Consider the following 26313-nt stretch of genomic DNA (forward strand, 5'->3'; position numbering starts at 1 on the left):
ATTTTTTTCTTAAATGAAATTCTAAAAAAAGCAAAAAGAGAAAGAATGTATTTAATAGAAATAAAAACAAATGAGAATTTTCAGTCTAAAGATTCATTTACCATACTGATGGTAGTTAAGGATAGCCCTTAATATTATTTAGGGGCAGTTGAGACATAAACATGGCCAGGCGTGGTGGCTCACACCTGTAATCCCAGCACCTTGGTAGGCCGAGGTGGACGGATCACCTAAGGTCAGGAGTTCGAGACCAGCCTGGCCAACATGGTGAAACCCTGTCTCTACTAAAAATACAAAAATTAGCTGAGTATGGTGGCAGGCGCCTGTAATCCCAGCTATTTGGGAGGCTGAGGCAGGAGAATCGCTTGAACCTGAGAGGCAGAGGCTGCAGTGAGCCAAGATCACACCACTGCACTCCAGCCTGGGTGACAGAGCAATACTCCATCTAAAAAACAAAACAAAACAAAAAAAATAAACATGATATTCAGTTTGAAAGGTAAAATGTATTTCTGTGTGTGTGTGTGTGTTTTTTTTTTTTTTGAGGCAGAGTCTTGCTCTGTTGCCCAGGCTGGAGTACAGTATTTTTGTGTTTTTTATTAAAATTATTTTATAGTTGTTGTATGTACATTTTATATTTTAATATATTTTAATTTTTAAGAACATGTAACAATAATGGTTACATTGAAGTATTTATTAGATTCGTGTCCATGCATACCTTATTATTAAAGAATCTTTGATGAATTTTATCAAGTTTCTGGACATTAGAATCACAGGATTTTATGAAGTAATCTAGTCAAGCTACTCAAAAAACTGAAACTTAGACAAACTAACTAGCATATCCAAAGTGGATCAAGTGAAATAGCTGGTACTATAACCCATTTTCTGATTTTAAGAGCAATATTCTTTATTTTCAAAACTTCCCTTAATATTACTTTTTCTTAAATTTTAATTCCCACTGTGTCATGTCTTAAAAATGATTTAACATAACCATTAAAAATAAAAACATAAGACATCTGTTTCCAGTTGGAGTAATTGGTATCAGACTAGCCATTCCATTCTAAACAACTGAAAAACTGGAAAAAATATATGACAACTATTTTTAGGTATTAGACAACAGGAAGCATCAGCTATAATGCCTAAGAGGAGGGGAAAAGTTGAAGTGAGTCCTAAAGTTCACTATGTCTTTGTACCTGGAGGAATTTATGGATTGTAGTAGAGAGGGAGGGAGGGTGGGAAAGAGTGAGAGAGAGAAGAGAGAATCTAAGAAAAGCACAGTGCTTCCCATAAACTGAAGAGAAAGACATCAAAGTTCTAGGTGGCTGAAATTTGCAGAGCAATACCATAAGAGGGAACTATTTTTAGAATAGTTCTCAAATTTTGTGTAAGCATCCCCTCATGTCTTTGGCTGACTATTAAGTTGCTTATGCATAGGGTGAACTCCACAAAAGAACAACTAATTAGGATGTAAAAGGGAAACAAGTATGGGAGTATGTGCAGGGTCAGGAGACATTTGCCTTTTGACCAGTTGGAGAGGAGAGGTCTTGTTGAACTTGTTAGACAAATTGATGAAGATTCCAGTAAAGGTAATTTATATCTAGAAGAAAAGTTGATCAATAGAAACAGACCCCAAAATAGAGTTAACCAAAAAAGACATTTAAACAGTGATTATAAATATGTTCATGTATTTAAAGAAAACATGAATATAATGCAAAGAGAACTGGAAACTTAAAATAGAAACAGTGGAACTTCTAGTTCTAAAAAATACAATATCTTAACTGCAAAACAAAAACAAAAAACAAAACAAAACAAAAAAAACAAAACTGGGTTTAACAGCAGGTTAGATATTAGAGAAGAAAAGATCAGTGAACTTCAAGACAGGGCAGTAAAGCTATCCAAACTGCAGTGCAGAGAAGCAAAAGGAAAGGACTGAAAACAAGGACTGAGTGTCGGTAACTTGTGGGATATCAATGAGTCTAATAGATGTATAATTGGTGCCCTAGAAAGACTGAGAAGAATGTGAATATTTGAAGTAATAATGGTCAGAATTTTTCCGGAGTTCATGGAAAACAACCCACATATCTAAGAAGCTCAATGCACCTCTACTAGAAAGATAACCAGATTAAGGACATAAATCACATTGCTGTAAACAATGATAAATAGGAAAGCTTAAAAGCAACCAGAGGGGAGGAAACACATTAATTACAGGGATACATATGTAAGAATAAAAACTGACTTCTCTTCAGAAATTATGCAAGACAGAAGGTAGCAGATATCTTTAAAGTGTGGAGAGAAATAATATGTTTAAAGTGCTGAAAGAAAAACTGGTCATCTTATTTTGTGTTACAGTGAAAATACCTTTAAAAAATCTTTCGGCCGGGCGCGGTGGCTCAAGCCTGTAATCCCAGCACTTTGGGAGGCCCAGACGGGTGGATCACGAGGTCAGGAGATCGAGACCATCCTGGCTAACACGGTGAAACCCCGTCTCTACTAAAAAATACAAAAAAAAACTAGCCGGGCGAGGTGGCGGGCGCCTGTAGTCCCAGCTACTCGGGAGGCTGAGGCAGGAGAATGGCGTGAACCTGGGAGGCGGAGCTTGCAGTGAGCTGAGATCCGGCCACTGCACTCCAGCCTGGGCGACAGAGCGAAACTCCGTCTCAAAAAAAAAAAAAAAAAAAAAAAAAAAACTTTCAAATAAAAGCATTCTCAGGCAAACAGAATATGAAGCACTTGTATCCAGCAGACCTATACTATGAGAAATATTAAAGGATATTTTTCACTGGAAGAAAATGATACCAGAAACAAATTTGGGTATGCACAAAGAAATTATTTTAAATATACATGGTACATTCACTTTTATAGACCCTTTGCTGCTTATTGAGCCATTCCCAGTACATTTAAGAGGATTAAAATTATGTTAAGAATGTTTCCTATGAGTTTGCGTCCTTTGTAGGGACATGGATGCAGCTGGAAACCATCATTCTTAGCAAACTATCACAAGAAGAGAAAACCAAACACCGCATGTTCTCACTCATAGGTGGGAACTGAACAATGAGATCACTTGGACTCGGGAAGGGGAACATCACACACTGGGGCCTATCATGGGGAGGGGGGAGGAGGGAGGGATTGCATTGGGGAGTTATACATGATATAAACGTTATGCACATGTACCCTAGAACTTAAAGTATAATAAAAAAGAAAAAAAGAAAAAAAAAAAAAAAAAGAATGTTTCCTGACTACAAAAGAATTAAATTAGAAATAAATAACCAAATATATCAGGTCACTCACTCTCCAGCTGTGGAGAGTTGTTTAATGTAGACATAAAACTCCCTTTCATAGATTTATCTTAATAGACTATATTTAATATTATGTATGTTATATTTCTTTAATAGATTATATATATATTATCTTTAATAGACATTAAACTCCCTTTCATATATACACCTATCCTATTAGTCTTGTCCTTCTAGATATAGAACTCTAATATGACCTAAATTACCAAAACTGAGACAGAAGAAAATATATATCTCAAAATCTCTGTATGTATTACATAAATCAAATTTAGAATTAAAAACTTTTCAAAAAACAAAATTCCAAGACCAAATGATCTCACTGGTGAATTTTATCAACCTTTCATGAGAAAATAATATCAGTTGTATACAAACCTTTTAGAAAATAGAGAAAACAGGAAAACTTCCCCTCTCACATGATGCGACTAGCATCATAAAGACATTACTAGAAAAGAAAATTCATACCACTATCCTCCTAACCATAGATGCAAAATTACTTCATAAAGTATTAACAAATCAAATCCAACAATAATCATGATCAAGTGAGTTTTATCCCAGGAATGCAAAGTTGGTATATTAGTTTGTTTTCATGCTGCTGATAAAGACATACCTGAGACCGGGCAATTTACAAAAGAAAGAGGTTTATTGGACTTACAGTTCCACGTGGCTGAGGAAGCCTCATAATCATGGTGGCAGGCAAAAGGCACGTCTCACATGGTGGGGGCAAGAGAGAGAATGAAAGCGAAATGAAACAGTTTCCCCTTATCGAACCATCAGATCTTGTGAGACTTATTCACAAACGCGAGAACAGTATGGGTGAAACCTCCCCCATGATTCAGTTATCTCCCACTGGGTCACTCCCACAAAACGTAGGAATTACAGGAGTACAATTCAAGATGAGATATGGGTAGGGACACAGAGCCAAACCATATCAGTTGGTTTAACAACAGACAGTGTAGGTGACCACCTTAAGAGAATATGGAAAAAGTCATATGCTCGTTTCAGTGGGTATCAGAGAGGAATTTGACAAAATTTAATATTTACTTATTAAAAAAAATTTTCATAACAAACTTGAAATAGAAGGGAATTTCTTCAATCTGGTCAAGAATGTGTACTAAACACTGATTTAACTGCATACTTAATGATGAAAGACTGAACCGTTTTCCCCTAAGATCAGGATCAAGGCAAAGATGTCCTCTCTTTTCATTTCAGCTTAACATGCTATCGGAGGCCCTACCCTGTGATAAGGCAAGAAAAAAGTAGTAAAAAGTGTATATATTTAAAAGGAAGAAATAAAAACTTTTATTTATAGACAGTGTGATAAGAACATGAAATACCTTAAAGAATCTATATAAAAGCTAGTAGAACTAAGGAATACGTTCAGCAAGTTTGCAGGATACAAGGTCAGTGAAATTGTATATACTAGTGACCATTAGAAAATGAAATTTAAGGAGAGTGGGACATCTGGCTTCAGAGCAGGAACCTTTGTTGCACCAGTGACAAAAAAGAGAAATATGGGTGATGTTCAGAAAGGCAAGAAGAGTTTTTGTTCAGAAGTGTGCCCAATGCCACACCGTGGGAAAGGGAGGCAAGCACAAGACTGGGGCCTAATCTCCATGGTCTCTTCGGGCAGAAGACACGTCAGGCCACTGTATTCACTTACACAGATGCCAATAAGAACAAAGATATCATCTGGGGAGAGGATACACTGATGGAGTATTTGGAGAGTCCCAAGAAGTACATCCCTGGAATAAAAATGATCTTTGCCAGCTCTAAGAAGGCAGAAAGGGCAGACTTGTTAGCTTGTCTTAAAAAAGCTACTAATGAGTAATAATTTGCCACTGCCTTATTTATTACAAAACAGAAATATTTCATGACTTTTTTATGTGTCATACTTTCATAGATCTCATACACCAGAATTCAGATCATGAATGACTGACGGAATATTTTGTTGGGCAGTCCTGATTTAAAACTAAGACTAGCTTCTGGTTAAATGAATATGTTCAGTTTTTGAATTTTAATAGTAATTCCAATTCAGTAAATGCCATCACTGTTTACCCCTTCTAAAGCTATGATTAGACTTCGTTAGTAACATTCAACTTTTCACAAAGATGGCGAGTGCCATCTTAAAACTTACTGGATTTTATATTTAAATTTACATACTGGGTTATGTGAATATATTTAAATACTGGGGAAATTCCTTCACTGTCTCAGAACCAAGCAAGATTCACCTGTGTTTTGTGTTCATTTGCCTCTTAAAGGCAAGGGTTGAAGATAAATAAGGTAGAGATGTCTACTTTATACTTTTGGCCCTAACTATGCCCATCTAATTAGAATTCCCTGTATTCAAAATGGTTCCTTTTACTTACTGAAAGGAATTTTAGTGTGGTTTATGTGTAATATCAAAGGTTATTTAACACTTCTCACATTTTATAGATGATCTGTAAGGTCACATGCTTTTAAAATAGTAGCAAATTATTATTATTATTATTTTTAAATTTATTATACTTCAAGTTCTAGGATACATGTGCAGAACGTTCAGGTTTGTTACATAGGTGTACACCTGCCATGGTGGTTTGCTGCACCCATCAACCCATCATCTACATTAGATATTTCTCCTGATCTTATCCCTCCCCGAGCCCCCTACCCCCTGACAGGCCCTGGTGTGTGATATTCCCCTCCCTGTGTCCATGTGTTCTCATTGTTCAACTCCCAGCTATGAGTGAGAACATGTGGTGTTTGGTTTTCTGTTCTTGTGTTAGTTTTCTGAGAATGATGGTTTCATCCATGCCCCTACAAAGGACATGAACTTATCCCTTTTTATGGCTGCATAGTATTCCATGGTGTATGTGTGCCACATTTTCTTTATCCAATCTATCATTGATGAGCATTTGGGTTGGCTTCAAGTCTTTGCTATTGGGAATAGTACCACAATAAACATACGTGTGTATGTGTCTTATAAACTTCACTCTTGAATTCTTTACATTCTAAGTCAAACTAAGTAATAATTTAGGATTGTCTTTAAACAGCCATTCAGAAACATAAAACTGTAGAACTGCTGTGTATTTGTGATTGGGAATGGTGCTTTTGCCAACTTAAAAGGTTTAAACTAGAAGAGATATATACACAAAAAAAGAAAAAAAGAAAATGAAATTTAAAAATCAAATACCATAACACTCAAACACATGAAATACTTAACTATTCATTTAACACAATATGTGCAAGACTTATACAGTGAAAACAACAATTAATTGCTGAGAGAAATGAAAGAAGGCCCAAGAGATATAACATGTTCATGGACTGGAAACTTCAAAATTATAATGATGCCAATTTCCTGCAAATTGATCTATATAGTCAACATAATACTCATCACAATTCAGCTGGCCTTCTCTTTGAGGAAAGGGGCATAAATTGACAAGATATTTCTAAAATATATGTGGAAATTCCAGAAATGGAAAGGAATTAGATAGCCAAATCAGTTTTAAACAAGAATAAATTTGGAGGATTTATACTACTTGATTTCTTTTAAAAAGTTGTATTTTAGTGTTATTATTGTTATTTATTTTTTAAATTGAAAAATAAAAATTGTATATAGTATACTGCAGGATGATTTGAAATATGCCTACATTGTGGAATGGATAAACCAAGCTGATTAACAGTTGAATTACTTTAGATACTTATTTTTTTGTCATAAAAATCTACTTTCTTAGCAATTTTCAAGTATATAATATACTGTTATTAACTATAGTCACCATGATAAAAAATTCTCTTGAATTTATACCTCCTGTCTGACTGAAATTTTGTGCACTTTATAGCCAACACCTTCCTAGTCCTCCCACTCCCACTGCAGCCTCCTGCAATCACCATTTTACTCTCTGCTTCCATGAGTTTGACTTTTTTAGTTTTCAGGTATAAGTGAAATCATGTGATATTTGTGTTTCTGTGCCTGGCTTATTTCACTTAACATAATGCCTTCCAAGTTTATCCATGTTGTTGCAAATGACAAGAGTTTCTCCTTTTTAAAGGCAGAATAGTATTCCATTTACACTACCTGTTTTCAACATCTATTATAAAGCTAAAGTAATCAAAACAGGATGATACGGGAGTAAGAATACACATAAAGAGCAAAGAAACAAAATGGAGAGTTCAGAAGTAGACTCACACATACATGGGTAAGTCATTCTTGATAGAGTAATTCAATGGGGGAAAAGACAATGTTTTTGATAACTATTGCTGAAACAATTGGATATTTCTGTGTGATAAGAACTTACCTCACAACCATTCATGAAAATTGATTTAAATTGATCGTAGATCTTATTATAAAGAGTAAAACTATACTAATTCTCAGAGAAAACGTGGGAGAAAATCTTTGCAACCTTGGGTAGGCAAATATTTCTTAGGACATAAAAAAATATGAACAAAGACATAGAAATCAACCATTAGCACATGAAAATATGCTCAATGTTATTAATCATCAAGGAAATGCAAATTAAATCCATGATGAGTTACCACTATACACACATTAGAATGACTAATATTTAAAAGACTGACAATACCAAGTGTCGGTGAAAATGTGGAGCAATGACAAATCTTATATTTAGCTGATAAGAATGCAAAATGATACAGCCACTTGGCAAAATAGTTTGATAGTTTCATATAAAGTTAAGCTTATACTTAATTACAATCTAGCAATCTCATTTTTAGATATATACCAAGATAAATAACATAGGTCAACACAAAGACTTCTAAGTGAATGTTCATAGTTGTTTTATTTGCAATTAGCCAAACTACAGGCAGTACAAAAGTCCATATACCTGTGAATGGATAAAACATTATGATATATTTATGTCAAGGACTATTTTTCAACAATAAAAAGAAATGAGCATTGTGGTAAATGAATGAAATCAGGTATGAAATATTACATGCCATGAAATTGTAGAGCAGATGAACTACTCTCTAGTGAAAAAAACCAGATTATTGGTGACTTCGGGCCAGGAGTATTGGGTTGTAATTGGAAAAGAACATGAGGAATTTTGGAAGGTGGTGGGAATATTCTGTATATTCACTGTGGTAGTTACACATGGGTATACATTGTTCTATCTGCATCAACTGCACCTACTTAAAATAGGTACAGTTTATTTCATGCAAATTATAAATCAATAGAGTAGATTTTAAAAACAAATAAAAATAATAATATGACTAGAATTGTAATCTGGATCATTTAATTATTCTTAAGAAAATTCCCTCTGGTCATCTACTTCTCATGCACGTTCTAAAAATAAAATACCAAAACACCACAGGACACAAATTCACGAGAAATAGTTGCCTTTTCAAATCATATTTATGTTCATTACTAGTGAGAGCAAATAACTAGATTTTGTGTGCATTCTTTCACTTACCTTTATGAGAATAAGACAAATAATAGGCCAGCATATTAAGCTCTAGGATTTATTCAGGAAAGTACCTTTAAGGTACTTAATAAGATGGGTACAAATTTAGCCCAATCTTCTGGAATTTTCTGGTTAACATAATGGTAATAATTTTGATTATAAGTCATTTTTGTAAAATGTTGGCCTGAGCAGAGACTTATGCCATGGCATTTGATTACATTTTAATTCTTTGAAAATTCATAAACTATTTGACAGCCTTTCAATAAGCAAAAAAAAAAAAAATTCTGTAAAAACAGATTCCCTTTCTCAAAATAATCATAATAAATGATAGTTCTCTTCTACTGAGCAAGTACAATTAATTGCCAAAGGTGAAGTATTTTTAGTAATCCAAATGATTAGTTTCACAATTATCCATTCATTTTCATAAATTTCAGCTTGATAAATTTCATCTAAAATTATTCCCTAGATTTTTAATTAAATGGTTTGCTTTTTAGGTTTATATAGTGAATACTGTTGTAATCTATTTGGTATACAAATACTCACTGAATTAGCTGAATAGATTTTCATCATTTGAGGAACATGGGACAAAAAATGTATTTTTCTGTCAGGATGACTTTAACTGCAAATAACAGATTCCTGATTGAAACAGACTTAAGCAAAAATGAAGCAAGAAAACCAGAGGTAGGGCAGCACCAAGCATAGTATGACAGAATTCCAGCTGTGATCTCTACAGTTTTATGGAGTTTGTGCTCTTTCATATGTTGGTAACAAGATGGTTGCACAGCCAGATATAACTATGTGCAGAGGCACAAAAGGACCACCTCTTCCCTATGAAAGATTAAGCCTTTCCCAGAAGCTCCTGCTTATGTCTCATTGACCAGAACATGGTTATGTGTCTATCTCAAACCATTCACTGACAAGGGGCATGAGACTATAATAGGTAATTTAGACACATCAAGATAATTGTAGGCTGGGTGCAGTGGCTCTTTGGGAGGCCGAGGCGGGTGGATCACCTGAGGTCAGGAGTTCAAGACCAGCCCGACCAACATGGAGAAACCCTGTCTCTACTAAAAACACAACATTAGCCGGGCATAGTGGTGCACACCTGTGATCCCAGCTACTGGGGAGGCTGAAGCAGGAGAATCACTTGAACCCAAGAGGCAGAGGTTGCAGTGAGCCGAGATCAAGCCATTTCCCTCCAGCCTAGGCAACAAGAGTGAAACTCTGTCTCAAAAAAACAAAAACAAAACAAAACAAAACAACAACAACAAAAATATAATTGTAGTCTTCCTTGAGTCAAGAGGGAGAAAAATCAGTATAGTAAGGATGAGGGTGGAGAATGGATATTGGATAGGCAGCCAACAGTATTACTACACACGTGAAGAAGTTTTCTTATTTTATTTCCTAGGACTTGCAAAAAGTTAGTGCTCTGGTACTAAAAAGAATTGGTTTATTTGAAAAAAAAATCTTCTGGAATTATGCATACTTTATAGCATAATTTCATAAAAGCAGACAGAATTTTTTGCTAGCTTATCAGAATCTTGATCAAAAGATATTTATACTAAAATTAGTTTAAATTAGAAATAATATATATTAATTCTTTTATTCATTAATTCAAAATATTTTTTGACTACTAATGTCTGCCAAGTACCTGGATATGGTGGTGAGCAAAACAAGCCATGGCCTTGTTCTCATGGAACTTTTAGTCTAGTGGTGGACAAAGAGATTTGTAAAATAAAGCCGGGTATGGTGGCTCACACCTGTTATCCCAGTACTTTGGGAGGCTTAAGCAGACGGATCAGGAGGTCAGGAGTTCAAGACCAGCCTGGCAAACATGGAGAAACCCCGTCTCTACTAAAAATACAAAAATTAGCCTAGCATTGCAATGGGCACCTGTAGTCCCAGCTACTCAGGAGACTGAGGCGGGAAAATCACTTGAACCCGGGAGGCAGATGTTTCAGTGAGCAGAGACTGTACCATTGCACTCCAGCCTGGCTGACAGAGTGAGACTCTGTCTCAAAAAAAAAAAAAAGACATTTGTGAAATGATCATATCATTAAATGTGGAGTAGGTGGCATAAGGAAGGCTTCTTTCCTTTCCTATGAGGCTGCTCTCCCCCTTCATATGGTGACCTTTTGATTCCTGGAATACATCCTGCTTGCTCTGCTATGGAGCCTTTTCATATGCTGTGTTCTCTGAAATAGTTCCCCACTCTCAATATCCTCCACTTGTTTCCAGATAAATCCAGTTTATCTCTTCTCAGAAGCCTTCCTTATGCCACCTACTCCACATTTAATGATATGATCATTTTATAAATGTCTTTGTCCACCACTAGACTCAAAGCTCCATGAGAACAAGAACCTGGGTGTTTTTGCTCACTGCAATATCCAGGCACTTGGAAGATAGTTAGTAGTCAAAAATAATTTGAATTAATGAATAAAAGAAACAAATCAATTTGGGAGTTGTCAGTATGTAAATGGAAGATGAAATGTTGGGGTACCATTTAGTTTGCCTTAAGAGAGAGACAGAAAGAAGGCTAGGACTTACCTTGATAAACCCAAGTGAATGAATATGCATGATCCCATGAAGAAGACAAGAAAACAGGAGAAAAAAGTAGTAGATTCTTGTATCTCAGGATTTGTTCATGCTGGATATCGTTTGGTTGTGTTCCCACCCAAATCTCATCTTTAATTCCGACATGTTGTGGGAGGGACCCTGGTGGGAGGCAATTGAGGCACGAGGGTGGATCATTCACATGCTGTTCTCATGATAGTTAGTCTCATGCAATCTGATGGTTTTATAAGGAGGAGTTTCCCTGCACAAGCTCTTTCTCTGCCTCCTGCCATCCATGTAAGACATGACTTGCTTCAATTTGCCTTCTACCATCAGTGTCAGGCCTCCCCAGCCATGTGGAACTGTAAGTCCACTAAACCTCTTCTTTTATAAATTGCCCAGTCTTGGGTATGTCTTTATCAGCAGCGTGAAAATGGACTAATACAGTAAATTGGTACCAAGAGTGGGGTGCTGCTGTAGATAGCCAAAAATGTGGAAGTGACTTTCGAGCTGAGTAACAGTTAGGGGTTGGAGCAGTTTGGAGAGCTCAAAAGAAGATAGGACAAAGTGGGAAAGTTTGGAGCTCCCTAGAGACTTGTTGAATGGCTTTGACCGAAATGCTGATAATGATATGGATAATGAAGTCCAGGCTGAGGTGGTCTCAAATGGAGATGAGGAACTTGTTGGAAACTGGAGCAAAGGTGACTTGCTATATTTTAGCATAGATACTTGTGGCATTTTGCCCCTGCCCTAGAGATTTGTGGAACTTTGAAATTGAGAGAGATGATTTAGGGTATCTGGTGAAAGAAATGTCTAAGCTGCAAAGCATTCAAGATGTGACTTGGGTACCATTAAAGGCCTTCAGTTTTATAAAGGAAGCAGAGCACAAAAGTTTGGAAAATTTGCAGCCTAACAATTCAATAGAAAATAAAATCCCATTTTCTGAGGAGAAGTTCAAGCCAACTGCAGAAGTTTGTATAAATAATAAGGAGCTGAAGGTTAATCCCCAAGACAATGGGGAAAATGTCTCTGGGGCATGTCAGAGGTCTTCACAGCAATGCTCCCATCACAAGCCTGGAGGCCTAGGAGGAAAAAATGGTTTCAAGGACCAGGCCCAGGGTCCCATACTGCATTGCAGCCTAGGGACTTGGTGCCCTGCATCGCAGCTGCTCCAGCCGTGGCTGAAAGGGGCCAATGTAGAGTTTAGGCCATGACTTCAGAGGATGCAAGCCCCAAGCCTTGGCAGCTTGTGAGTCCCTACACAGAGTTCCTACTGGGGCACTGCCTATGGAGCTGTGAGAAGAGGGCCACCATCCTCTAGACCCCAGAATGGTAGATCCACTGACAGCTTGCACTGTGCATCTGGAAGTGCTTCAGACATTCCACACCAGCCCATGAAAGCAGCCAGAGGGAGGCTGTGCCCTGCAAAGCCACAGGAGTGGAACTGCCCAAGACCATGGGAACCCACTTTTTGCATCAGCATGACCTGTATGTGAGACATGGAGTCAAAGCAGATCATTTTGGAGCTTTAAGATTTGACCACCCTGTTGGATTTTGGACTTGCATGGGGCCTGTAGCCCCTTTGTTTTGGCCAATTTCTCCCATTTGGAACAGCTGTATTTATGCAATGCCTGTATCCCTATTTTATCTAGAAAGTAATTAACTTGCTTTTTATTTTAATTTACTGGGTGGAAGGGACTTTCTTTGTCTCAGATGAAACTTTGGACTGTGGACTTTTTAATTGATGCTAAATGAGTTAAGACTTTAGGGGACTGTTGGGAAGGCAATGATTGGTTTCAAAATGTGAGGACATGAGATTTGGGAGGGGCCATGAGATTTGGGAAGGATGCATGAGATTTCAGAGGTGAAATGATATAGTTTGGCTGTGTCCCCACCCAAATCTCATGTTGAATTTCCATAGGTTGTGGGAGGGACCTGGTGGGAGGTAATTGAGTCACGGGGACGGGTCTTTCTCGTGCTGTTCTTGTGATAGTGAAAACGTCTTATCAGGTCTGATGGTTTTGTTTTTTTGAGACGGAGTCTCACCCTGTCACCTAGGCTGGAGTGCAATGGCACGATCTCGGCTCACTGCAGCTTCTGCCTGCTGGATTCAAGTGATTCTCCTGCCTCACATCCTGAGGAGCTGAGATTACAGGTGCCCGCCACCACATCCAGCTAATTTTTGTATTTTTAGTAGAGACAGGGAATCAACCATGTTGGCCAGGCTGATCTTGAACTGCTGACCTCATAATCTGCCCACCTTGGCCTCCCAAAGTGCTGGGATTGCAGGCATGAACCACTGTGTCTGTGAATGGATATGCATGATCCCATGAAGAAGACAAGAAAGCAGGAGAAAAAAGTAGTAGATTCTTGTATCTCAGGATTTGTTCATGCTGGATATGGTTTGGTTGTGTTCCCACCCAAATCTCATCTTTAATTCCGACATGTTGTGGGAGGGACCCTGGTGGGAGGCAATTGAGACACGAGGGTGGGTCATTCACATGCTGTTCTCATGATAGTTAGTCTCATGCAATCTGATGGTTTTATAAGGAGAGGTTTCCCTGCAGAAGCTCTCTCTCTGCCTACTGCCATCCATGTAAGATGTGACTTGCTCCCCCTTGCCTTCCACCATTATTGTGAGGCCTCCCCAGCCATGTGGAACTGTAAGTCCACTAAACCTCTTTCTTTTGTAAATTGCCCAGTCTTGGGTATGTCTTTATCAACAGTGTGATAATGAACTAATACAATGCTCAAAACAAGTAAGAATTTTAAAATGTCCTTTGGATTTGTCAATATAGTAGTAATTGGTAATCATTGTGAGAATTATTTCAGTAAAGTGATGGTAAAAAAGCCAAACTGGAACAGGCTGAGAATGAATGGGAAGAAAGGAAAAGAAACAGAGAGCATGGACAAATCTAAGACATTTAGCTGTAAAGTTGAGGAGTAGCTAGAGGGAGATATCAGGTAGGTATGGGGAGATTTAATTTTCAAGATAGAAAATACTTATGTTTCAATATCAGTGGTAACAGTCTAGTTGAGAAGCAGTAGATGAATATACATGAGAGAGAAGAAATGATAGATAATGTAAACTGCTTTAAAAGTTGAGAGCATACATAATTGAAAGCATAAGTGGAATATTGACCTTAGATAGAAGCAGGAACTCTTGTAATATAACTAGAAGGAAAAAGAGTGGATGACTATAGAAATAAGTAGGCATGTAGCTTTGATAGCAGTGAGATGAGGCTTCAAATTTCTCTCTGACATAGGAGGTCATGTCATCTGCTGAAAATGAAGAGGCAATTAACGAAGGAAAAGCTAAGTGGAGCTAAGCAGATTAGAGATTGTTGGAAATACTCTGTGGAAAGTGGGAGAGAAATTTGACCAAAGCAATGAAATAGAAGTGACTGGGCAGTACTGAGGGACCATGGAAGTTGGTGATTATGAATGATAGTAATGTTGACATGTTCAGTTGTGTGACTTTTTCCAGCAGCACCAGGCCTCTCAGTGTGCACACAGTGTGGAAAGTGAAGGTCGCTCGGAGTTAGGATTTTGCAAGCTATGTGTGGTAAAAGTAATCCAAGAGGCCAGGCGCGGTGGCTCAAGCCTGTAATCCCAGCACTTTGGGAGGCCGAGACGGGCGGATCACGAGGTCAGGAGATCAAGACCATCCTGGCTAACATGGTGAAACCCCGTCTCTACTAAAAAATATAAAAAACCAGCCGGACAAGGTGGCGGGCGCCTGTAGTCCCAGCTACTTGGGAGGCTGAGGCAGGAGAATGGCGTAAACCCGGGAGGCGGAGCTTGCAGTGAGCTGAGATCCGGCCACTGCACTCCAGCGTGGGTGACAGAGCGAGACTCTGTCTCAAAAAAAAAAAAAAAAAAAAGTTATCCAAGAATGAGGAAGAATGACTAGAGTTAGAGAATATGATATGCTTGAACATCAAGATCCTGGGTGTTGGGGGCAGTGCTTGTTTGTTTTTGTTGAATAAGAGAGTTGGGGAGAAATTATCTTGAAATAGCGTTGTAACACCACTTTTCAAACTTGAGATTGTGTGATAGGAGAGAATAAAATCTTACCACTTGAGAGGTCCTTGAAGAAGTTAGTGACCTCAGGGGAAAACCTAGTTTATTTTAAAAGAGGTTGTGGGGCTAGTCAAATTTGTTGATCAGAGGACATGTTTTCCGAGTACACAATGGAAGAGTTTTAGAAATGAATAAAGGAGTTCAGGCTAATTTATACAGAGCAGGAAAATACAGAGCTTCATGTGAATGTTGATACAAAACTTTTTCCATAAAAGGCAAACAAAATAATTTTGGTTTTGCAAGCCATAAGGTCTCTGTAGCAACTATCTCAACCTTGCTGTGGTAGCATGAAAGCAGCCATAGAAAATGTGTAAATGATCAAGTGTGGCTGTTTTACAAGAAAACTTTATGTACAGTACTTAAATTTGAATTTCATATTTAAATCTATCACAAAATATGATTCATCTTTTGATCTATTTTTTAGGAATTAAAAATGTACAAGCCATTCTTAGCCTATAGGCCACACAGAAACAAGCTATGGACTGGAATTGGCCTTTGGATTGTAGTTTGCTAACTCCTGCAGTAGAGAATCTTTTGAGGACAGTGTGTTGGGGAAGTGTAAGTTAGGGCTTATGCTTCCAGGTGTTAACTCATAAAACCGTATTAAAAGGTTTCAAGGTTCTCTGTCTTTGAGAAGAACTAACATTTTTGGGGTCTAATTGGCTTATCAACCTGGTTCACATGACCTGCGGTGATGTTGGCCTAAATATACTCTCTCATCTGAACTGAGGTAGTGGCAACCCAGAGGTTCTGGCCATTCCAGGAACTGCAAACTCTGTACCAGATGTGTCTGGAGATGGAATTGACTCCCAGATCTGTAAACAAGTAGATTAAACTGAAAAGATTGTGGAATATTTCTTCCCAGGTACTTTTCAAAAAGATTCTGGTTTTACAGCATGATGATTTAAAATTTTAGTATCAGAACAGTTTCTAAAACTTAAGCTGTATGGAATTAACAGGCCAGGTGCAGTGGTTCATGCCTGTAATCCCAGCATTTAGGGAGGCTGAGGCAGGAGGATCACTTGAGGCCAGGGGGCTTGAGACCAGACTGGGCAACATAGCTAGGCCCCATCTCTACAAAAATTAAAAAATTAGCTGAGTGTCTTGTGGTACATCTGTTGTCCCAGCTGCTTGGAAGGCTGAAAATGGTAGGATTGCCTGAACCTGGGAAGTTGAGGATGCAATGAGCTACGATCATGCCACTGCACTCCAGCCTGGGTGACAGAGCAAGACTCTGTCTCAAAAAAAAAAAAAAAGGAATTAACAAAATGTGAATTTGTAAAAGTAATATTTTAACAAGCTTAACAGGTACAGTAGTGGAAATGATATTTTAATTAACCTTAATATTAGAGCAAGATGACACCATAATGTACTTTTCAATTGTAAATCATAAGAATGACCTTACAAGTAGAAGCTTCATTTCAGGGCTTTTGACAGAAACTTATAGTGATACTAATTCATACCACTGATAATTTACTCTGAGAAAATAATTACTGAAGGCTGGCATTGCTTAAACACTGCAAAGATTTTTCATTCTTCAAGTAGGAAGGAATGACAGTGTTGCTTATGCATTATTAAATTTTAGTATTTGATTTTCTAATGCCAGTTTTAAAACTCGTTTAACTCTTAAAACTCGCACAAAGGTTTGGTTGGCACACACATTTTTACTGATGTTTTAGCTCAATGAAAAGGGGAGTCTTTGAGTTAGAAAGTGTTGTAACCAGTCAAAATGTCTATTATGAAAAAGTCAAAAAAAGCAACAGATGCTGACAAGGCTGTGGAGAAAAGGAGTGCTTATACACTGTTGGTGGGAATGTAAATTAGTTCAGCTACTATGGAAAGCAATATGGAGTTTTCCCAAAGAACTCAGAATTATCATTTGACCCAGCAATCCCATTACTGATTATATATATCCAAAAGAAAAATCGTTCTGCCAAAATGACGCATGCACTCGTATGTTCATCACAACACTGTTCTGAATAGCAAATATATGGAATCATCCTAGGTGCCCATCAAAAGTGGATTGTATAAAGAAAATGTGGTACATATGCACCATGGAATACTATGCAGCCATAAAAAAGAATGAAAGTATATCCTTTGCAGCAACATGGATGCAGCTGGATGCCCATTGTCCTAAGCAAATTAATGCAGGAACAGAAAACCAGATACCACATGTTCTCACTTATAAGTGGGATCTAAACATTGGGTACTCATGGACATAAAGATTGCAACAACAGACACTGTGAACTCCTACGGGGGAGGGAAGGAGGGACTGATTTTTTTAAGACTCAAAGGCAGCAATATTTAAAATAATTTTTAAAAATTATTGAAATTTTGCTCGAAGTAAATGGGACTACCTTCAAGTATATTATAGTTTTACTTAGTTTAATTGGTAAATTGTAACTTTAAAGGATACTTAGATATTTGAACCTTCACTCATAACTAGGAAATATAAATTGTACCGAAGGACGTCATTGTACTTTTAAATACAGTAATCACTTCATAATATTAAGCTTCATAATATTAAGAAATTGAGAACTGAACACGAGGACTGGAAAGATAAGTAATGTGGGGTTGTAAAGAGGAGATTATGTCTTGCTTAGGGTCTATAAGACCAACTGTAGATCCTTAATAGTATTCAGACATGATTGGCTAAGGAGCAATTTGTGCTGAATTATCTCCCTTGAGTATTTCTGTCACTGAGAGTGGTGGTGAAAGTGATCCATTTTCACTTTCACTCCAGTGACAGGAGAATTTTGCCAGTCAGACACCAACTGTGTTAATTAGAGTATTAAAATAAAAACAAGCATGGATCCCGTGCCAGTGTCAGTCAATATGTTCCACTCCTCTTTTTGTTTCAAGCCAAAAGAACACTCTAGTTTCTTTTCCTGATACTTCTTTCTTATATTTTGAACATTGCTTTCCCAGCATCTTTAGTAAAGACTGAAGTCCATGGGATGGGGGTCCTAGATGAACTTGTGGGCAGTAGTTACTGAAGAAACTGACCCACAAGGGTGAAAAAGAAGGCAGGAAGGATAACCAGGGTAATATTTAGAGAATCACTAGGTTGTTACATTCTTTGCAAGCACTTCGTTATTTAACCAGGTAAAGCATTGATGTTGTGAATGAGCTTTTCCTCATAAATTAGAAAGCGCAAGAATATTCCTACCTGGGGGTGGTGGCTCATGCCTCTAATCCCAGCAATTTGGGAGGTTGAGGCATGCGGATCACCTGAGGTCAGGAGTTCGAGACCAGCCTGATCAACATGGAGAAACCCCGTCTCTACTAAAAATACAAAAAATTAGCTGGGCAGGGTGGTGCATGCCTGTAATCCCAGCTACTCGGGAGGCTGAGGCAGGAGAATCACTTGAACCTGGGAAGCGGAGGTTGCGATGAGCTGAGATCGCACCACTGCACTCAAACCTGGGTGACCAGAGTGAAACTCCATCTCAAAAAAAAAAAAAAAATTCCTATAACATTATTCCTAATAATGAGCAGGTATGCATTCCTGATTGTGAGAAAAACAGCAGCAATACATTGTTCTGAATTGCTCAATGCTCTGAATTGCAGCTAGTGTACAAGAAACATGCAATGCTGTGAATGGCCACGGGAACATGTGGTCCATGGGGACATGATTAGTTATGTATAGGAGTAGAGTAGAATAAAGGCTGAGAACCTCTGGTATATAGAGCCTAAGAAAGACCAATTTGTCAAATTGATTTGTCAGTTAAATATTTACCTTTAATATTCAACCTGTCTTTTGATAGAGCAGCTATATAAACCAAACCAGTCACAATGTTTGAAAGCTGTTCTATAGGCTGAAAGGAAAGTTCAACTTTGCCTCTATGTAAACAGTAAGCTATTGAAATACGTACATTGTCACAAAGCTAATGAATGGTTAAGCTAGGACTAAATTATGGGCTCCAATAATAAAGTAAGGACAGAAGTGAGCAAAAAGAGACAGGTAGTATCAGCAACTGAAAGATGGTTTGAGCAGTTGAAAGATGTTTTGTTTACTATAATCATATTAATATAGTTCACATTGTCCTTCAGTAGTAGTTCTTGGTTATGGGAAAGTAATATTATAGCTGGGAATAGTAAAAAATGGATGGCAGAGCCCTTTCAATTTCAATTTGGAAAATATTTTGTATTTTTAGATGAATATGGTGAATTTCATGTTTTGGAAGTTACTACTGAAAACCTAATAACAACCTGCCTCAGGTTACCTGACACTCCTCAAACCCCTTCTGTTCCCTTAATTTTCCTCACCTTGTGAGTAGAACTTTCTTTCCAGCTGAAGCATGTTTAAGTCTTCCTTGAAGTTGGAAAGATGATTGCCACGTTGGGTTCAAAGGGCTACATGTAAAATAACAAGAACAGGTCATGATATTATAATATTTAAAAAGAGTGCATATTAGAAACCATTAAAGGTAAAGTCCTTGAGACTCGTATTCATGGAAAACCTGAAATGTGATATATTCAGTTTTTAGTACCCAAACAACGTAAGTTATCAAGGTGAACTGTGATCAGACTATTTTTATAATTTATTTTAGGACACTTGGAAAAATTTAAAAGCTAAGGAAAGTAGGTACTTTAAATCTAATTTAAAAGGTAATATCCTCTCATTGTGAAATAAATGGAACATACAGAAAGTTGCAAGAATAAGATAAACATCCCTCAGAGTTCTAAAGGTCTACCATTTATTAAATAATAGATAACCAGTATTTAATATTTGTTGCATCTTCTTTCTTTCTTTTTTACTGATACTTTTGTGTTGTTTTACACACACACACAAGTACAATTAGGATGTAACAATTTTAACTGCCTTTAAATTTCATATATTAGAACATTTTATAAATCATTAAATTTTATTTTATAATATAATTTTTAATAACTGTATAGTATAGAAAGGAGTTTAAATGTGTATTCAGTTTAATCAGAGTTTACTAAATTATTTATAATTTTTTTCCTGCACAGGTTTTAGATACTTGTACAATGAGAATGAATCTAAATTTGCCAGCCAGATATTTTTATGATTTGTATGGCAGAAAAATTGAAGATATTTCAAAAGGTAAGTGGCAAAGATTTTGTAAACTATTTGATAATATTTTGAAAGACATTTATATTTTGTTTTTACTTTAAACATTTAAAAGAAAAACATATAATAAAACATGCTTAATTATAACATGGATAAATATTCTTACACAAAGGGAAATCGTGAAAGGACATTAAGATTTTAGGAATTTTTTATTTCAAAACAAGTTTGGAGTTTTTAAAAAATTGACAGGTATTTTAACCTTAGTAAACCATAATTAAATAAAAGTAATTAATACATTTTTATAAAGTTATAATGTAACAGCCAATTTATATAGGATACAGCTTTCCAAAGACAAAAATAAGAAATTGCATTACTGTATGATCACACAGAGGTTTTAAGACTGTTGTGGTCAACTTCTAGAGCTTTTTCAAAAGTTATGAAATGTAACAAATGTACCAAACTAAATGTAGTTCAGTTTGGAACCACTAGGAAGAACTCCAATAACCCATTACTCTCTACTAACTGTGTATATCAGCAGTATGCTGGTAAATGTTATCAACTGACTCTGAAAAAAAAAAAAGGCCCCGATTTGCAGCATTTAGCAACTTCATGGTGTAGATGCTCGTATCATAACCAATTTCAAGCTACCACTGAATGCAGAGTTCAGAGGGAAGCGTTTTAACTCACTGAATAAAGTATTTGGAGAAGAGATGAGAACAATTGGCCTTTGCAGACTGGTACAAGTTGGCTCTAGCACATCAAAGTATATATCCCTTGTCACAGAATTGACAGATTAGGAATTAATTTGACAGTAGAGAAATTCACTCATTAGGTTCTTGCATTACCAACTCTACTACTATATAGTACTTATTCTGGACTAGGCACTATTCTAAGCTCATCACAAATATTAACTCTTTTAGCTCTCAGAGAAACTATTATTCCTATTTATTGCAGTAACTGAGGTACAGAGAACTTAGGTAATTTGCTCAACATCACACAACTAGCAAGTGGTGGCGTTGGGACGCAAACCTTGGCAGGCTTGCTCCAGTAGCAACGCTTTTAACCACTGTACTCTGTTCTCTCTCTCTCTTTCTGCCTCCCTCTCTCTTTCTACTTTAGTGTCTCATCTATGTCAGAACTCCATTTGTTTTCCTAGTACTTTCCATACAGGATGTAATTATTGTATTGCTTTGTTACTTTTTTGTGTGTATGCACGCTTCCTACCAGACTACAGACTTCCTGGGAACAGGCACTCAATAAATAGTACTTGGATTTTTGAATGAGTCTTACGTCACTCTCCTACATGATCTGTTTCTACCACAATGTAACGTAAAAGAGGGCAAGAACAGACACTATCTTTGTTGTAATACCAGTATTAAGCACAATGCCTGGGACATAGCTGACACTCATAAATGTGGCATGAATGAATTAAACTGTCTACTCTTGGACGTTTAGTTGGTTCCACTGTTATACTATTAAAAGAAACTCATCTTTAGGCAAGAAAAAAGTTATGAATTGTACTTTAAAGTATTTTCATTGTCTTTGTCAAAAGAGATTAGATATCCATCTAATATCTCTAAAGGTACCGTTTTGTTTTGCTAGCCTCATTCGTGAGTTTAAATTTCACGTTCATGAGTTTAAACGTGTTATTGAAATGGTCCTATAATTTCATTCAAACTTTAACTCCATGCTTGATGAGGGCCAGGATATTAAATAACATGCCTTTAACTGCGAGGGTAGTGATTCAGACAACTGATGTGATTTTGGGATGTGGCTACAGCAGATACTTCCATTTGTTTCCCATTTTCTCACTTGTACTATATAAAAGCAGACTGTTTCCTTGATTTATCATCTTTCATTAATACTTACTGAATGATAACTATAATATTTTGATACTTATTGTTTCTAACTCAAATTTTTTGGCCAAGGATTACATATGTGTGTATTCAGAAAGTAAATTTGTTTTTCTTGGCCTTTTACAAAATGTTTTTATTAGATATCATAACTATTTTTCATTTTATTACATGTTTTTATCTGAAGATTTCAAATCTCCTGTAGATACCTACCCATTATCTAGAAGGATTAGGTAAGGTTATTTTTCTGCAAAACATGTAACACAAAGAATCCTTCCTTTTGTTCTTTGGGGTTAATAAGAGTGTCATTATTAAAGTTGATTTGTTTCTTTCTTGCATTTTTGTCTCCTCCTCCATTCCTCTTGCTAAGATTTTCTTTATGATCAACAATATTTTGAAATTACTCTTAAACTAGCAGTAATAAAAATAAACAACATATTTTCTTAATACCCTATCTAGACTTGAATTATTTCCAGTTCACCTGGAATTAAAACATCAGATTTGAATAAAATGCTAGAATTGAAACTATAAGGAATCTTCATTAAGATGAGATTTATATTTAGAAAGTTTATTTTTCTCCTCCCAAATATGGTATAGCAGCATTACTTATCAAAACTGAAAAGCACTGACTCTGAGACATGATACTTCATGGATGCCAGAGGCATTCAGATTCATGCCTCATGCTTCACATATCCCAGAAGTGTGCTATTATCACATTTTAATGCATGCCTTGCCCTCTGTTTTTGCATCCTTGTAAAAGCTTATGCCAGCTGAAATTAGCCTGTGCAACCACTAACATGTGGAAGCATTACAAGTTCACTGGACTTAAAATATTTAAAGAAGCTAATCCTGTTGGAGAAACTTCCAGTCTGTAGCGCCCTAGTCACTTAACATTAGGTTTTTGAACTTCTGTTTTCTTTGTTTCTATGATGTTGTGCATCAAATGATTGAGGTCCCTAAACTTTTGTGTTTGATGGTCTTCTGGACTTCAACTTGGGAAAGGTCAAGTTTTATGTGAAAGTTATCTTTTAATTTAAACAAATAAATGCTGATACTCTTGATTTGATGTATATCTCTTTTTTTTCTTGCTTTGTATCAGATCAGAAAAAATCTTTTAATAATGTCTAACGTTAAGATCATAGCAGTTACTTTTTATTTATAAGCACAGATTAGAACTGTAATTGTACCAAGGACTAAAAGCAACAGATACACAAAATAAAAATTTTCTCCTACCTATTGCTTCTTTTTTGGAATTAGATATACTTTCAAGTTTTCCTTCTATGCTATGATAAATAAGTACATTTGATATAATATTAAACTACTTTTACTTTGTCAAGTAAACCTTGGAAAAGACCAACAGGATTGGCAAATTGCTTGTTTTTAGATTTTATTCTAAACCATAGACAATTTTTTTTCCTGAGACTGTGTCTTGCTCTGTTGCCTAGGCTGGAGTGCAGTTGTGCAACCACAGCTCATTGCAGCCTTGAACTCCCAAGCTCAAGCAAGCCTCCCACTTCAGCCTCCCCAGTAGCTGGGATTACAGGTGCAGGCCACTGTGCCTACTTTAAAAAAAAAAAATGTAGAGATGGAGTCTCCCTCTGTTGCTCAGGCTGGTCTTGAACTTCTGGGTTCAAGCAATCCTCCTACCTTGGCCTCCCAAAGTGCTGGTATTACAAGCATGATCCACCATCCTGGCTTTTTTTTTTTTCTCCAGTAAAGACAGAGTTTAATTTATGTGAGGCTGGCCACATGGAAGAAGTCATTACTCAATTCAACCTCTACCACAGAAGATTTTAATAAATTTTTATTGTTACATGTGAAAAAGTTATTTTATTATGGTTCCTGTATAGATCTATCCTTTCTACAATAGAAAGGAGTACCCCTACTGGGTACAGATGCCGTATTCCTGCAGATGGTCAACATGCTGGTACATATACAGTTATTCCTTGGTGTCCGTGGGGGATTGGCTACTGGAGGCCTCTCCCATACTAACATCCACAGTTGCTCAAGTCCATTATGTAAAATGGTGTAGTATTTGCATATAGCCTATGCACATCATCTTGTATACTTTAAATAATCTCTAGCTTACTTATAATACCTAATACTGTGTAAATGGTATATAAATAGTAGTTACACTGTATTATTTTTAATCTTGTATTATTTTTATTTCTGTATTATTATTTTTTAAAAAAATATTTTTCACTCATACTTGGTTGAATCCAGGGATGTGGAACCCAATAAGATGGAGGGCCGATTATATATATATGCATAAAAAATAAATTCTGCAAAATCACACCCACCAAAATAACAGGGATATGGGGAAACTAGGGTTTGGGAAAACCATTGAAAAATCTATTTACCTTTAAAACCACAATACTATCTAAAATAATAATGATTAACTTAGGAGATAATGTAAACAGCCTGGGTAGGCATCTCGGAGTGCTGCTGTAGAAGATATTAAAGCTGCACAAAAACAATAGAGTGTGAGACAATGCAGATGAAAGTGAAGTGGAGATTTGGGCCAGTGGGGCTTCCTTTAAGGAAGGACCAGGAGGAAATGAAATTCCCACAATGAGAGAGTTATATAAGGCCAAGGATACACCTTTCTGGGGTGGTAAGTACATCAGCCAAGTTAAGACGATTTTTTTTCTTTCCTGATAAATGATAGAATTTTACTACTTCTCTTTTGGCTTCCTTTCTTTAGGAAAAATCACATATTTATTAACCAAACTTCTGTATCACTTTGACATCATTCCTCTATTTACTAATTATATACGAGCTATTTGATGTTATACAAGCATTTCAAATGGAAGACAGATGTAGACAGTGTCTGATTTCAAGGGAGGTTTGAAATAACACACTCATTCCTCCTAACATTTCCAAACTTTTTGGTCTCTTAACTTTTTTGGCTTAATTATTACATGATGGTGAACCAGAGGAGTCACTCTCCCTCTCAAGGGAGGAGATCCTTAGTCTGTTAGGACCTCTATGAGGGATCCATTCCAATAATCATACCCTCGTTCTTTGTCATAATGAGTACTGTTAAATTTACCCTAGTGGTTCTGAAATGAGTTAGAATACTACATTAATTAAATTGACTCCAAGATCACTCTAGACATACTGAATGTTCACTTCCTATTTCATCTCCTACCCCAAATTATGCCCAGCAATACTGTCCAAAATAATTGTATATTCTCTGATAAATTTTTTGGAGATTCTGAAATTAGATTAAGTACAGGATTAATATATTTCATCATAAAATTCCAATAACATAGAGATGAATTTGAATGTTAGCTCTTGCCCATTATCAACTTTTTGTGGAGACATTAAAATTAAAAGAATAAAATTTCAAATAAAATCCAAAATTTTAAAGTCCACCCAGAAGCAAATTTCAAGATCAAATTATCTTACTTTTTTGAGTTAAAAACAAATAAAGTTTCAAACTCTTCAAGTTAAAGTGCAAAGAACTCAAAGTCCTAATTTTTATTCTTCCCAGTATCAGCCAGATGGCTTCTGGATGCCTGGCTGGAGCTGGAATGTCTCCAGCAGCTACCGTCTGGGCTCCTGGAGTGGGTGTCATCCCTTAGGACCTCAGAAGTTGAATTAGGTCTACACCAACATTTTCATATGCCTTGTTTGCAAGCAAACAAAATGATTATCACAACATCAACAACATAGCCAGCACATTCACAACAGTAGCCACTCCCAGCAAATGTGGCCATTGCATGCAAAATGATGTTTCCAGGACTCTATGTTTGGCATAATTCAGACCCACATGATGGTTGCCAAAGACCCTAACAGAGACTAAGTGAGGAAAGGCAGACAAGAGAAAATATTATCATCAGTCTTTCCAAGATGCCAGTTGGCCCATGCTGTTGACCAGGCTTTATGACCTGTGACCTAACTTCTTGGGAAGCAATCTCCCATTACGACATTACTTATAGCATTATAAGTTTACAGTATCTTGAGGGAAAAATTGACCAGTGCACACTGTCTTCTGTCTCAAAGAGACTGTACAAAGTGTTGGTTAAGTTCTCTGATTTTTGAGCCGGAATTCAAATTCCAGTTATGCCACGAACTGTATGGCCTTGGACAGATTACTTAACTTCTCT

At 36.7% G+C, this 26313-nt stretch overlaps 1 protein-coding gene and 1 pseudogene across 1 annotated transcript in view; both read left to right on the forward strand.

Moving 5' to 3' along the window:
- LOC117081280 (doublecortin domain-containing protein 1-like) overlaps window positions 1–26313 on the forward strand; it is a 118225-nt gene that overhangs the window by 72920 nt on the left and 18992 nt on the right. The window contains exon 11 of the mRNA XM_033207113.1: window positions 20288–20381. Coding sequence (XP_033063004.1) covers window positions 20288–20381 — 94 coding nt within the window. The remainder of the gene's footprint in view (window positions 1–20287; window positions 20382–26313) is intronic.
- Window positions 4799–5115, forward strand: LOC117080318 (annotated as a pseudogene).

The sequence above is a fragment of the Trachypithecus francoisi genome, unplaced genomic scaffold (assembly GCF_009764315.1).
Source record: "Trachypithecus francoisi isolate TF-2019V2 unplaced genomic scaffold, Tfra_2.0 Lachesis_group8, whole genome shotgun sequence".
NCBI lineage: Eukaryota > Metazoa > Chordata > Mammalia > Primates > Cercopithecidae > Trachypithecus > Trachypithecus francoisi.